Source organism: Tupaia chinensis, unplaced genomic scaffold (assembly GCF_000334495.1).
Source record: "Tupaia chinensis unplaced genomic scaffold, TupChi_1.0 Scaffold139733_1, whole genome shotgun sequence".
In the NCBI taxonomy this organism is placed as follows: domain Eukaryota; kingdom Metazoa; phylum Chordata; class Mammalia; order Scandentia; family Tupaiidae; genus Tupaia; species Tupaia belangeri.
The window spans coordinates 748,045-763,228 of record NW_006199613.1 but is presented as its reverse complement, the minus strand read 5'-3'; the positions used below and the strand labels follow the sequence as shown (position 1 = coordinate 763,228).

Below are 15,184 nucleotides of genomic sequence, written 5' to 3'. Positions count from 1 at the left end.
GAGAAATCACCCCCCAGGGGGGATGGTCACGCCGCAATCCCTTCTCCTCCATTCTCCTCTCGGGATCTTGGGCACGCACGCACACGCACCCGGCATGAGTTTTAAGCCACCGGGTCCGGGACGCGGGACGCGAACCGCGGTCGACTACGTTGGGAGTCCAGTGACATAGCCATTACGCTAACTGCTGGTTCCCGAGAGGTTTTTGATATAGGGTGCATGCGCTCACCAGAAAGAGAGAGAGAGACAGAGAAACAGAAAGCAAGAAGTCACCCCCTGGGGGACACGGCTACACCGTAATCCTTTCTCCATTCTCCTCTCGGAATATTGGGCATGAGTTTAAGCCACCTGGTCCGGAACTTGAGCCTTGGTCGACTACATGGGAGCCCAATAACATAGCCATTCTTAGGCCTATTGGTTCCTATTTATTTCATTTTTATTTATTATTATTATTTTTTTAATTTGACCAGAGAGAGAGGAAGGGAAAGTGAGAAAACAAGTGGCCACCCACGTGGGAGTGCAGGGTGTTAACTGCCACACCACCTGCCAGCGCTGTGACTAAACGGTTTTGATATCAGAACCTAAGAGAGATTCAGCATTTGGAAATCACCAGAGTCAGCCCTTGGTGGGCCCCAGCACCTGAGCCGCCACGCCCCCTGCCGGCCCCACCCTTTGTCTGTTTAGACACACTGGAGTCGTTTTCTGGGACCAGCAAGTGGCGTAATGGCTATGTCACTGGACTCCCATGCCTTGACCACGGTTCGAGTCCCGGACCCGGTGGCTTAAACTCAAACTGGCTCTGTGCCCAGGATCCCGAGAGGAGAATGGAGAGAAGGGATTGCGGCGTGGCCATCCCCCCTGGGGGGTGATTTCTTGCTTTCTGTCTCTCTGTCTGTCTCCCTCATTCTGGCGAGTGCACGCGCCCTATAGCGAAAACCTCTCCAAAAAAGAAAAAGGAGTCGTTTTCTTTCTTCCTGAGCGTAGTGTATGATGTTAATGTAGTTTCCTGACTGTAGCTGTGATGTGTCCCCCAAGTTCTGTCTGGACACTTTTTAAACATTGTAATTAGGGCCTGGAGGTAAACCCGGACGTTCGTGACTTTTACTGTGTTCAGGATCTCAGGTGAGACAAGCTTTTCTAATGAGGGAAACCTTATCCCGTAAAAATTCTCTTTTTTAATATTTATTTTTATGTTGTATTTGTTATCACCGTCATCATCATCATTACACAGTTTGACCAGAGAGAGACAGAGAGAGTGAAAGGCAAAGAGGGAAAGTAAGCAGCCAGGCCTGGGACTCGACCCGTCCTTGGCCATGTGGGAGCCCAGTGCCTTAACCACCGTGCCACCTGCTGGCCCCCTTGTCCACTAAAGATTCAGTAGTACTTTTCATCCTATTTGGCCCCATGGCTCGGTAACTGCCCCTCTCCGGGGCTGCAGAGCACCCAAGGCGAGTGGCAGTGAGGGGTGAGCCTGGAGGAGGGCCCTGCGTGGCCAGGCCACAGGGGGCGCTCACTTGCTTTCGCTGGCAAGTGCATGCCCCTGTGGGCAGTAACAAATAAGTAAAGGAATAATTTAAAGAAGTCCTAACGGTCGATGTAGGTTTTTATCGTGGGTACTAATCTTACTGTGCTTGATTTTCTTTCAGATGACATTAAAGTATCCGTAAACGACTTCGTCATAAAGGCAGTAGCTGTTACCCTCAAAGTGAGTAGCAGTACAGGACACCTCTGCAGAGGCTTCCTGTCCTGTTCTTCTTTTCCACTAGAGGGCGCATGCGCTCACTGGACACAGGCAGGGAGAAGGAAACTGAGAGGGCCTTCCTGCAGTCCCAGGCTCACTGCCTCCTCCTCCTTTTCTCCTTTCAGGACTTGGGAAAGTGTCAGGTCTGAGACTTGAACCATATGTTCAGCCATGTGGGATCCAGCCACCAGTCTTGGTATTTTTTATAGTAAAACTCTCCGAAGTTCAGCCTGGAAGGTGGCCTGTGTCAGGGCAGAGCCTGCCTGCAGACAGAGCAAGCGGTTCGCAGCAGTAGACAGGCCCCCAGAGACCAGCTACGCGAAAGCGGTCAGAGGCGGGTCTTGGCACCGAGAGGGTGGGAGCTGAGATAGCCCGAGGGAGTGCAGGGACAGGGCACAGACACCCTCGCTGCCATGCTGGCCGGGACACGGGCTAGGGTTTCCCTAGGAATGGGAGGGACGCCTTGGTGTGCTGTCAGCAAAGGACAATGCCCCGAAAAGAGGGAAGGGGAAGGGGGACCGCACCGGGCACCGTGGCTGTGGTCTGCAGAGACCAGGGCGGGAGCCGCGCTCTCCTGGAGGCCGTAGGGGACAATGGTGGCTGGGCCCATGGGGGCAACAGGGAAGCGGGGCTGGGGTGAGGTTCTGGTTACGGTTCGGTGGAGCCAGCAGGATCTGCTGGGGCCTGGCTGCGGGTGGGAGGGGAGGGGAGGAGAATGACTCGCAGCCGGGCTGGGCCCGACTCCTCCAGTGTTCAGTCCAGCAGCCCTGTGCCCTGCGGTCCTGGTGCGGGTGCTCTTGGGACGGGGCCTCCTGCCCTGCAGCGCTCCAGCCCCCAGCTGCCAGGCCTTCTGTTCCCGGGCTGTGCTCCCTTCTGGTACGCACTCCATTAAGCGACCACCCTAAGGACTCGGGTTCCTGAGGTCCATGACAGTACACAGCTTTAGAGCCGTGCCTTTTTGGCACACAGCTAGCTCGCTGTTCAAAAGGCTTTCTTTTTTGACCCAGATTTAAAATTCTCTTAGTGGTTTTCTAACTGGGAGCTGTTTGTACACTCCCGAGTGAATCTCTAGGCCATTAGCTCCTTGCTAATATTTTATTGCATGCTTTTCTGTCAGGGGCTATGAGTAATTATAATTTAAATTTATCGTAAACTCTTTGAGACTTTTTTAAAATTTACTACAAAGGGTGCTTATGCTCAGCAGACAGACAGAGAGCGAAAGCAGCCCCAGGGGGACGGCCACACTGCAGTCCCTTTCCACTCTCCTCTCAGGACTTTGGGCATGCACATGTGTCTGCTGTCTTTTTTTTATTTTTGGAGAGGTTTTTGCTATAGGGTGTGTGCACTCGCCAGCCAAACAGCGACAGACAGAAAGCGAGAAATCACCCCCAGGGGATGGCCACGCCGCAATCCCTTCTCCTCCATTCTCCTCTCAGGATCCTGGGCACGCACGCACACACGCCCAGTGTGAGTTTAAGCCACCAGGTCCAGGACTCAGACCGTGGTCGACTACATGAGAGTCCAGTGACATAGCCATTACACCAAATGCTGGTCTCACTGCTGTGATTTCAAGCCACAGGGTCCGGCACTCGACCACGGAGTCAGCCACGTGGGATCCGAGCCTTCACCACGCACAGGCTGGCCCACACCTTATATTTCAATCACAGTCTTCATCAGATGCATTGGAGATCTGCTCCTACTTCTGTGTGCTCATTGCAGTATTATAAATCTTAAAGAATTCACCAGAAAAAAATACCTGGCCTGTTTTTGTTTTGAGGAGGGGTTCTTACCAGCTTTCCTAGTTTTTCCACGTGATCATTGAGCTCTTTAACTTACAGCTTTTTCTTAAATTGAATTGGGAAGCTCATATCATCTTGTTTATGTTTCTAAGCTCTTTAACCTAGAATCATTTAAATTTGTTTTTTGCAGTTCTTTTCTTTTGTTTTTCCTTAAGTGTTTGCTGTAGAGCATGTGCGCTCACTGGACAGAGAGGGAAAGTGTAACGTCAACCTCCCGGGTGATGGGCACACTGCAGCCCCCCCCCCCTTTCTTCTCCAGATCCTGGGCACGCACGCGCACATGCCCAGTGATTTTCAAGCCACGGGGTCTGGGTCTTGAGCCAGGGTTGGCTGTGTGGGAGCACCACCTTGCCCCTACGCCACCGCTGGCCCCTCCTGCAAGTCCTCGAATGTCCTCACTGCCTGGGGCTTAATCAAGCTGCTTCCTTCTTCCTGCTTGTCTTTGTTCCCCATTTACATTGGACTTTATTTCCTTTCATTCGAGTTCTTTTTTATTGAGAAGGTTTAGGATTACGACGTGGAACTCAGTCTAGCCGATGTCCCCGTAGGTTATTTCTTACCGGTTTTCTAAGTACATTTATTTGCTAGGTTATCTTCATTCGTGAGGCTTTTTGTTACTTTTTTCTCGTGCCTTACTGTCATAGAACTCGGTCATCTCCCGAGGTCCTGGGGCTTCCCCTGCTGCTCTTTGACATGGTGGCCTAGTGAGCAGGTGAGCTGACCGTGGGAGGGGAGAAGCGGGAGGGCGGTCAGGACGGGGTGTGTCCGTGGCCCCGAGGTGAGCGCGGAGGCAACTAGAAGCCTGCGGAAAGCAGACTTCATCTCGGGAGGGAGAGCAGAGGCTAAGGTCGCCGCCACACTTGGGTGACGTGCAGAGAGGCTTGGATCTTCTCTAGGAAGCCGAGAATATATATTTTTTTTTTGAGAGGTTTTTGCTCTAGGGCGCGTGCGCTCACCAGACAGAGAGAGACAGAAAGCGAGAAATCACCCCCCGGGGGGATGGTCACGCCACAATCCCTTCTCCTCCATTCTCCTCTTGGGATCTTGGGCACACACGCACATGCGCCCGTCCTGAGTTCTAATCCACCGGGTCTAGAACGCGAACCACGGTCGACTACGTGGGAGTCCAGCGACATAGCCATTATGCTAACGGCTGGTTCCCAGGAAGCTGAGAATATTTGACAAGAAAGATTAGCTTTTGGTTTCTGTCTTTGCCCTGGTTTTCCCCGTGGTATTTGGTAACATCGGCAATACTTGTGGTTTCCAGACATTTACTCGTTTCCTGTTATGTTTTGTTTTTTGAAGAGAGGTATTTGCTGTAGGGCATGTGCGCCCATGAGAGAGACAGGGAGAAAGTGAGAGGTCAGCCTCCGGGGAGTGGCATGCTGCAATCCCTTCTCCATTCTCCCCTCAGGATCTGGGGCACGCATGCACACACACACCTGGTGTATTTCTTTCTTTCTTTTTTTTTTTTTTTTTTTGAGAAGTTTTTGCTATAGGGCACATGCGCTCGCCAGAAAGACAGAGAGATAGAAAGCGAGAAATCACCCCCCAGGCGGGATGGCCACGCCGCAATCCCTTCTCTTCCATTGTCCTCTCGAGATCTTGGGCACACATGCACACACACCCGGCATTAGTTTAAGCCACTGGGTCCGGGACGTGAACCGCGGTCGGCTACGTGGGAGTCCAGTGACATAGCATTACGTTAACTGCTGGTCCCACACACCTGGTGTATTTCACACTGCCAAGTCTGGACTCCAACCTTGGCTGGCTGTGAGGGAGGGGAGTCCTCAGCCACTGTGCCACCTGCTGGCCCCGCGTTTCCTGCTCCTGCTCATCCTCGTAGCTGTGCCTGAGTGGCATACACATGCCATGACTCCTCCTGCCCCTTTCTCCACCCTGCAGGCTGCGGGCACTCGCTCACGTGCCCACCCTGTCAGCCCCGTGGTCCGACCCCCTGGGAACCAGGGAAGTTGCTCGCCGAGGGCCTGTGGCACCCGGAGCCACTCCAGAAAGTCGGCCTTGGTGCCCAGGGAGCACGGCTGAGTGGCACCGCCCTCCTGGCCCTGGTCCTTGGGTCCTGCTGCTCAGTGGTGGGGCAGGAAGTGCAGCAGGCCTCACTGCCCAGCCACGGCCCTCGTGGGTGCCTCTCCTGTGCCCCTCTGTAAGGTGACCAGCAGGGCTCGCACCAGGAGCTCCTGTCCCACCCGGCACGAGGGACGGTTCACACACCAAGCAGGCCGCGCATCAAAGCCAGGCTTCATGGACTCCAGGCCACGTTGTCTGGGGCGGGCATGAGAGCGGGGTGCTTTCTGCAGCCTCTGGCTAGCGCTGCGTCTCCGGTGACAGTGTCGTCTCTCTGCTAGCAAATGCCGGATGTCAACGCCAGCTGGGACGGCGAGGGCCCGAGGCCACTGCCATCTGTCGACATATCAGTGGCTGTGGCCACAGAGAGAGGTCTCATCACACCGGTCATTAGGGACGCCGCTGCCAAGGGCCTCCGGGAGATCGCCGACACTGTGAAGGTACGTCCTCAGGCAGCCCCCGCCCAGTGTGCCATGCCCGGTCATTCCTCCTCTGTGTGACCTGGCTGCCCCGGGGGACATTCGTGGGCCGTCCCCTGGGCCGCCACATGGCGACTCAGAAACAGTAGGTGAGGGGCCAATGGCATTTGAGCCCCAACCGGCGGGATCGGGATCGGAATCGGGGTTGGCCCTCACGGTGCTGTTTCCGATGGACTCGGTAGGAGGGGACGCAGAGTGAAAGTGCTTCTGTGACACAGCAGCGGACAGCCCCTGGTGCTGGCGGCCTCGTTCTTGAAGGAGTGTCTGCTCCTATTCCCTCTAGAATGGAGGGCACTTAGAGTACCGAGCTTTCAGAGACAAAACTCTTTCTTCTCATTTCTTTGCTTTTCTGTTTTTAATTGCCAGAGGGCACGTGTGTTAACCAGAGAGAGAAAACGCCCCGGGGATGTGGTCCGGCCGCAGTCCCTCCCCTCCGTGTCCCCACCCCTTCGGGATTTGGGGCACATGCGCCTGGCGTGTCTCTGATGGCCCTGGGACCAGGTTTCGGCTGGGGCCAGCCTGTGGACCCAGCTCCCTTCACCGCTGGGCCGTGAGGCCGCCGACCCTTTCTGGAATTCGGGAAGCTGCGTCCAGGGCACCAGCGTGAAGGGCTGTCACAGTGCCCCATCTTCCCTGTAAGGCAGAGGTTGCGGGCTAGCTGGCGTCCGCTGTCACTGGAGCGAGAGCCGCAGGCAGGGCTTGTCTAGGGCTGTAACTGCCTCCTGGGCCCCTGCACTGTTGGGCTGTCGGGAGAGTCGATGCAGTTGTGCATTGAAGAAAAGAGAGAAGTCCTGATTTTCCGAGCCCAGGATCAGAAGCAGCCGGGGAGCTGGTTAAACCCTGGGGCGACGGCCAAGGAGGCCGACGTGCCCTTGAGAACGCTAAAGACGTTCGAGGATCGCGTCTGAACACGGACCGCGCAGGACTCACACGGTGTGAGGGCCTGAGGAGCAGCTAGGGTCTCCACCACATGTGGGCAGGGCAGCACGCGCTGGGGGACAGCCCGGGAGGCCGGAGGTGGGAATGCGGTGGCACTGCGTGCTGCTCGGTTGGCGAGAGCGGGCTCGCCTTGCATTTGACCTTACAAGAGAAGAGTTTGAGCAGTGGTAGAGCGCTGTGACCGCAGCGCCGCTGTGGGGACTCCGGGGCAGGACGAGCTTGAAGGGAGATGGTCTTTTGGAGGCCGGGTCAGACCTAGCTCCGTGGGCTGTGCTCCATCTCACTTGCCCTCAGCGTTGCGTTAGTGACAGTCATCTGCACGCACGTTGTCACTCACGCTCCGTGTTTTCTAGGCTCTGTCGAAGAAAGCGAGAGATGGAAAGTTGTTACCTGAAGAATACCAAGGCGGATCTTTCAGGTAACAGAGGGGAGAGGTCTGGAGCAGCCTAGTCGGCAGGGGCTCAGGGCTGCGGCCCTGGGAGGAGCAGGCCCACCCCGCTGCCCACCTCCATGTGCACGGCGGCTCACGGCTCTGCCTCCTGACCAAGGCTGAGACCCAAACCTGGGGACTGGGAACCAGGAAGCCCTGGCAAGCATAAGCATTAGCTGTGAGTTTGTTTTCTTAAAAGTTTTGTGGATGCTTTTATAAACTGACCCACACTGAGGCCCACAGTGAGCACAGCTGTGGCCTCAGTGCCAGATCGCACTGGAAGTCATCACACACCTGAGCAGCGTGTGGTCGTGTGGCACACAGACACGTCACCTGGGGTGTCTGCAGCCACTTCAGAAGTCACTAGGCAGCCCGAGTGCCTCCTTACCATGTGACGCTCACGTGCGTTTGTGGGCGTCGTGTGTGATGTCCTAGCACACAAGTGCCCTGCTCGCTCACTAGCTGTGGGTTCCCCCTGTCAGGGACGTCCAGAACCCTCCCTGTTACTGCAGGAGGAGGACAGCGGGTTGTTGCCTGCTGTGTTCGCCACTGCTTTTGTTTTGTTTTCACTTGTTTTTTAATTCGCTGATGGTACGTGTGCTCGTGGGTGGGGGCCCAGCAGGGTGTGCTCACACCACAACCTCTCCTCCGTGTCTCCATCCTGTCGGCATTTGGGACAGGCGTGCACACACACGTGTCCGGCTTATTTGTCAAGCCGTCAGGTCTGGGGCCCTGTGGAATCTGGCTTCTCTAACCACCGGGCACTGGCTGGCCCACCCCGCTGTGCTTTCTGACTGGGAGTCCTTCTGCAGCTTCTCCAGCCCCTCGGTCCCCACACAGGAGGGAGAGCTTTTTTGCGTTCCCGCCCCCCCTTCTGTGCCTGCCGTGTCCCACGTCACCTGGGGACCTCCAGGCTCGCCACCATTGACCACGCATGACGGGCACTCCTCCTTGCCGAGCCGTAGTCCAGTTTGCACAAGCTGCACACGCGCAGGCTACGTTCCGTAGAATTTAAACCCCGTTATCGGTAGCGTCAGACAGGTTCATAGACTTCCGAAGGCCATGGTAACGCGTTTTCCTTATAAGCCTCAAATATCTTACAGCTAGTAGACAGACAGCACTGCCAGATGGACACCGCAGAGTAGGTGACGGGCCCTGCGGCCGGCCCGGGCTTTCACAGCAGGCCCTGGGGTCGCCTCGTGCCTTCTCTCCACCGGCCGTGTGCTCGCTGTTCATGTTTAAACACGAGAGAGACCGAGCTTTGGACCCCGGCCGCCCCTTCCTCCTGGCTGCCCCTCCTGTTATCGCAGCTCGTGTTTAGGTGTGAGTTCCGTCCGGTTCCGGCACTGAGCTGACAGAACTGCGCTGGGGAAGACGCCTGTGTGAGCCCCGCAGAGGCTGGAGTGGGGCAGCGCCCAGGACCCTCCTCTGCTCTCTAGCCGCTCTCCCACGGGCAGCACCCATTCCGAAGGCAGCCTGCGGCCCTGCTTGGCCGCCCTGTCTCTGTAAATGGTGTCCAGGGGTGCCCACGCTGCTCGTGGGCCGGCCTTGTTACCTTCAGGCCCCGCAGCCTGCCCGGGAGCATGCCTCGCTGCCCTGCTGTGTGCAGCGCCTCCAGTTGGCTGCGTCACAGACTGGGCCGTGAACTGGTCGGGTCTTGGTTTGCTCGTTTTTGTTGTGTATGCTTAGTTAAAACCTGTAGGGGCCAGACAGTTTTCTAAAGTGGTAGTACGAATTCACACTCCGGGATTCCCATTCTCCACAGGCGTGGCCACGCTAGTTTTACTTGTGCGGTTGTAAACTTCGGTGACCTCGGGGGGGAGGGTGGGGTGCACGGTCTGCGGCCAAGGTCTGCGGGCTGGTGGCTCGGAGTGCTTCCTCACTTACCTGGGCATCAGGAGCTCCTGGACGGTCTAGCTGGCCTCCCGTCAATGGGAGTGTGTTGGAGACGGCCCGCACCTCCAAGTGGTACGGAGATGGTTGCCCTCCCCTCCGGGCGTCAGGGTGATAATCGCCCACATCCCCAGGCGTCGGGGCCATGGGTCTCCCCCCTCCGGGCGTCGGGGCCATCGGTCTTCCCCCTCTGGGTGTCGGGGCCATCGCGGTCACCCTCATCTCCGTCCCCCCAGGTCCTTTTCTCCACGCAGCAGCTTGGCTTGGGGACCCTCTTGGAGATGTTTGCCTTTTCTGGCTCTTCGCACTTACAAATAAATTTGGACCAGTCTGTCCTCTTGCACACACTCCACAGACATCCTGGCTAGGTTTTGACTGAGGTCGTGTCAGCCTCCAGTGCGGGGCCTCCCCGGCGCCGGGCAGCTGTGGTTTACTCCGCCCTTAGATCTCTTGCATTTCTATTGTGTGTTTTAAAATATCTTTATATTTCCTTTTCTAATTATGACCACTTGTGTGGAGATATAAAGTGAATTTTTAATTCTACCTTGGATGCCTTAACTGAATTCCCTTTCTGTGTGTTTGTTTTTGCTGTAGGGCTTGTGTGCTCACAGAGAAAGACAGGGCGCGGGGAGTGAGAAACCATCGCCCGGGGGATGGCCACACCACAGTCCCTTCCCCCTCGGTCTCCTCTTGGGGTTTTGGGCCCACACCTGGTGATTTTCAGGTCACCGTGTCTGGGGCTCAAGCTGCAGACGTGGCCATGTGGGATCCAGCACCCGAACTGCTACCCGCTGGCCCCCGAGTTCATGTTTTACTCTTCCTAGCCCACCTCGTGCCCAGTCAGATCGCTCCACCTACGTACTCGGGACTAGTCAGTTCTCCCTGTCCAGTGCTTGGGGCTCGCAGCTCCTTTTCCCGCTGTGCCCCGCTGCTGGGACCCCATCCAGTGCTCAGCAGGTGCAGACCCGGCCGCTGCCTCTCGCAGGCCCCTGCCTGGGCCGCCGTGCCGGAGGCCACACCCCTCAGTGCTCTCTGTCTCCCCAGCGTCTCCAACCTGGGCATGCTCGGCGTGGACGAGTTCACCGCGGTGATCAACCCCCCGCAGGCCTGCATCCTGGCCGTCGGCAGGTCGCGCCCCGTGCTGAGGCTCGCGGAGGACGAGGAGGGCAATGCCCAGCTGCGGCGGCACCATCTCGTCACCGTCACCTTGTCAAGCGACAGTCGAGTGGTCGACGACCAACTGGCCACCAGGTTTCTCGAAAGTTTCAAAGCAAATCTGGAGAACCCCCTCCTCCTCGCCTAGAGCTCGAAGTGGTCGGGTCTGCAGCTTCGGGGCCAGCACGGGTGGCCTGGAGCGGCTCACGCTGGGGAGGCCACCGGGGCTGTCCTGTAAGTGGGCGGAACGCCTGTGTCTACGGCGAAGGCATTTGCCTGAGTTGTCTTCGTTTTCGGTTTGGTTTAACGTTAGAGGGAGAAATTAAGCTAAGCTGGAACTAATAAAGAGCCCTCAGGGTGGTCAGACCACGCCTGACCGCTGGTGCTATGCAGTAGGCTGTGAAGCTAGCTGTAAGTCAGACTCTGGCTCCTCCCAGCTTTTTCGGTTATTTGGGAATGTATATACATTGTAAAATAAAAAAATGCCGTGACTCTGTCTTACTCGTGCTGAAATTAGAAGTGGTCTTCAGAGGTGCCCGTTAACTCAGCGGTGGAATCTCACGTTCCCACGCCGCCCGAGAGACATGTGGCCGAGCTCTGTACGTGGGGCACTCCGGTGCCGGGAGCGCCAGGGCACGCTGTGTGGCCGGGCAGCACGGCCGCTTCCACCTGAGTGAGCCATGGGTCAGGGCGGCTCCTCCCGGCTTACTCCTGTGACACTGAACACGCTGTGAGGCCGTGCAGCACGGCCACTTCCACGTGAGTGAGCCATGGGTCAGGGCGGTTCCTCCCGGCTTACTCCTGTGACACTGAACACGCTGTGTGGCCGCGCAGCACGGCCGCTTCCACGTGGGTGAGCACGGGCCAGGGTGGCTCCTCCCGGCTTACTCCTGTGACCCTGAACTCCTGGAGAGGAGGAGTGAAAGGCATGAGTGAGAGCCGGAGGTGAACACGGACTCAGAGGGCGCTCGACTCAGGCAGCCCTCCTGCATGGGCTGGCAGGGCGGCCACCTCACGCTGGTCACTCGGTAGGTCTCGTGCTCTCTGACACGTTTCATTGGCGTGCTCCTGTGGACACGGAATGTCCAGGTGCGCTTTAGTTACCGAGCTGCACCGTGAAAGGCACGGAAGCAGACACGCTCGCCTTGTGTTCTCAGGGCTAGGACAGGTCGAGTGGCCCTTGGAGACGAGTCCCTTCTGTGGCAGGTCCGAGGAGGACCCCACAGAGAGGACAGAATGTAAGTCCATGTGGCCCTAGGACGGTAACCGGGAGGGGACGTGGAACTGGGTGCGACCGACCCTCCCCGGGGCCTGCCCTGGCGGGGGCGATGGCGGGCGGAGGAGAGCGGTGGCTGGCGTGCTCACCAGAACAAAGACGGCGTGGCTCGGGTGTGGTGCGACGGGCGCCTGCTCGGGTCCCACAGAGGGGCCTTCCACAGTCAAGAGCGCTCAGTGCGCCAGTCGTAAAGAAAATGTGTAATCCGGTTACTGAGCTTTCAAAGGGCATTTAAAAATAACCTCAAACTTTTGTCATTTTAACTGTTACACTGAAAATTGTAACCTAATGCTACTCAAAAAAATCACTTCTATAAGCTGTGTTATTTTTAAGGTCATTTTGGACAGAAATACCGCATTTTTTTTCTAATTTTCACACCTGAGAGAGGACAGGGACAGACGTGGGCTGGGTTCCCGTTTCTGTGGCCCCTTTGTCCATCGGGAAATGGGCGCCGCCCCCGTCCCCCCTCACGGGGCTGCATGAAGCACACGGAGAAAAGGCCATGGCCGAACTGCGTGGACGCCACAGCCGGGCTCCTCACTCGGGCTCGAGCAGCCGCTTTGCATTTTGGGGCACCAGCGCGCCCCCACTCCGACCTCCGAAGGAGACATTGTCCTCGGCGTTTATGGGGACCGTGTCCAGGGACATTGCTTCCTGAAAGACCCTTTTGTGGCATGAGATCGGAGATCACACTGGGACCGGCGGGGAGCATTTCTGCCTCGTGCTGAGGGTCGGAGGCAGGTCTGGGCCTGGCGTCTTCGTTCTCACGTAGTCGGGGAAGTGACTGGCACGTGGGAATCCCACGGGGAAGGCAGCGCTCGCTCCGGGTCACGTGGCGGCAGCATGGCACAGGTGTCAGGGTTTGGAGCAGGAGGCGCTGCCCCTCCCGTTGGCTTCTGGTTGGACTGAGGGGCCCGCCGTGCTCCCCAGTCTGGCTTACAGTGTCCCAGAACCCAGGTGCCCTGCAGCGGTCTCCGCTCCCTTCCTGTGCTCTGAGCCCTGTGCAGACCCAGCACTCCCCTTCCCGGGAGCAGGGGAGCAGGGGAGGGCAGGGCAGTGGTGCCCGCAGGCCTGCTCTGGAGGAAAGTGTACCCTCGGCTCCCTGCTGGCAGGCAGGGCTCAGAGGAGACAGCCAGGAGAGGCCGAGCATTTCCCTGCAGTGTTGGTGGGAAGCTGGTTTTGACCCGGGGAGTGCGAGTTCCCGGAGGACACCTGGCCAGGGTCAGGCGGGGGGGGCAGTCAGGCAGCTGGCGTTCGCTGATGTGAAAGCGCGTGGAGGGGACCCCGCACAAGCCCAGGCCTTCAGAAAAGGGGACCTGGGGCCCCGGGTGTCGGCTGCCGCGTGTGAACGCTCGGGGTCTCAGCCCGGCGGCCGTGTGTCTCTGGGGATGTTGACCTCTCAAACGGAAAGAGCAGCAGCCTCCCCCTGAAGTGACTGTAAATCGCTGCGTGACTTCCTGCTGTTTCCCGCATCTCTGCTGCTCTCGGGAGGTGAGGGCAGGCACACACGGACGGTGTGTCCGCCTGGACGTGCAGCAGCGGGCACGCTGCTGTTGAAATTTCGAGGCTTAAAGATGTGTTTTGAGAGTTGTTTCTTCTTTATGAAGGGAGCGTGTGTGTTTGAGAGGCCTGTGGCAGGTCTCACACTGACACCGCTGCTGCCCGGTCCTACGGCTCCCTGGGGTCCTGGGGTTGGGCGCCTGATGGGTTTTCAATCCGACCCAGGGTTCCGAACCCACGTGGGCCCTGTGGCTCCCAGGGCAGCTGTCACAGCAGCTGGGACAGGGCCCTTGGCCTCCTGGTAGCAGTCTTTGTCTCTCTGACCACGAGAAGTTTACTCCGCATTTTTCTGCCCACCTGTGTCTACAGCCCGTGCGAGCAGCCCTTTCCTTCCTAGGACAGAGCGCTTGTGCACTCGGAGCCCTGGGGCCGCGCACTGGCGAACGCCACGCTCTGGGAGGCTGACAGACACGGGAGGGTCCCGGCTTCTCGTCTGGGGACCTCCCTGAGTGTGCTGGGTCCCCCTGTCTCATGGAAGAAGTCAGTGGAGTAAATGAACACACTTTCTCAAGTCGATAAAGCCACAGAGTCAGTTACGATTTTCCTTCACTCCTAAGACAGTGCGTCTCCCGGTTTCTCCGTTTATGAAATTCAGTGAGGCACATTATTTGGAGGTTGGGGTATTGTGGTGATGGAGTAGCCTAGAGCAGCCTCTGAAGCTGAAATGTCACCACCGTACGGATTCGCTCGGTGACACACTCCGCGCCCCCCCACCCCGGGCCGGCTCGCGGGTCTGCCCAATGGGAGTCATGTCATTAGAAGCTCAGGGGGACACTTGGTAAGTGACCGTCCTGCCGACAGCAGTCACCGGTGCGGACACCGTTCTCCACTTGTGCACGCAGACCAATCAGGCGTGCCTTCAGCAGAGTGTCAGGGTCACCGTTCAGTCACTGCTGTTGCCAAGCCTTCTCCCTGAGCCTCCGCCTTCCCACCCATAAAGTGGGTTAGTAGAGGGTTAAGCAGTGCCGTGCCTGTGGGTCTGTCCTCAACCCCAGTCCCCGAGTCACTGAAAGTTACGTCAGGTGGCTCCTGCCTCCTGCCCGAACTGTGGTGCCGTGCTGTGCTTCCGAGATGACCGAGCTCTGCCGCGCTCAGAAGTGCCCAAGTGGGGACTCGAACCCAGGTCTGGGCAGCGCCAGTGCCTCTGCTCCCCGTACTGCACTATACAACCTGCCTTGGCGCTCGGTAGAGACGGAGAGGGGAGGCCTCCCAAGGCATGGGCCCCTGCAGTGCCTCCTCCACGCCTCCATCCCGGGCGCTTTGCACGTATACACACATGCGGCTGCGGGCCGGCCAGCATGTCGGCACACAGCTTCATTCCATGACGATGAGGCGTCGGTGCACTAGCGAGAGCCCTGACTGTCTGGTGCCGACGAGAGCGCCGTGCGCGTTCCAGGCGCTCCCCTCACACGGGGAAGGTGTGCTGGAGCTCGCAGGTGATCGGAGCGGACGGGCACGCCTCACAGGAGTCGCAGTTCCCGAGCGTGACCGGAGGGCTCACGGTGAGCCACTGTTCTAGAGAAGGCTCGGGTCACCCTTGTAGGCCGAGGACACGTGTGAACCCGCAGCTCGGGCAGAGTGAGTTCGTGTTTAGGGCCGTGTGGGCTTCTGTGTATTTTCTTGTTTCCCGAATGAGTCACTGAACTACGGAAAATTTTGAGAGGAAGAACTTTGGAAAGTCTTTTTTTAAAAAGGTAAACTAAACGTAGATTTTTTAAAATAGCATTTTACTTGGAAACCGTGGGCCTTTAATTTCTAGGTGGAGATGCCGTCTTTCCAGGTACCTGACCCCCCCCCCCCCCTTCCGCCTAGGTGGGGCGCGGCTTTCCT

The 15,184-nt window shown here is 57.8% G+C and overlaps 1 protein-coding gene across 1 annotated transcript in view; it reads left to right on the top strand.

The window, feature by feature from the left end:
- PDHX (pyruvate dehydrogenase complex component X) overlaps window positions 1–11,016 on the top strand; it is a 35,858-nt gene extending 24,842 nt beyond the window's left edge. The window contains exons 8-11 of the mRNA XM_027765758.1: window positions 1,644–1,702; window positions 5,904–6,062; window positions 7,394–7,458; window positions 10,408–11,016. Coding sequence (XP_027621559.1) covers window positions 1,644–1,702; window positions 5,904–6,062; window positions 7,394–7,458; window positions 10,408–10,666 — 542 coding nt within the window. The 3' untranslated portion in view covers window positions 10,667–11,016. The remainder of the gene's footprint in view (window positions 1–1,643; window positions 1,703–5,903; window positions 6,063–7,393; window positions 7,459–10,407) is intronic.
- Window positions 11,017–15,184: the final 4,168 nt, after the last annotated feature.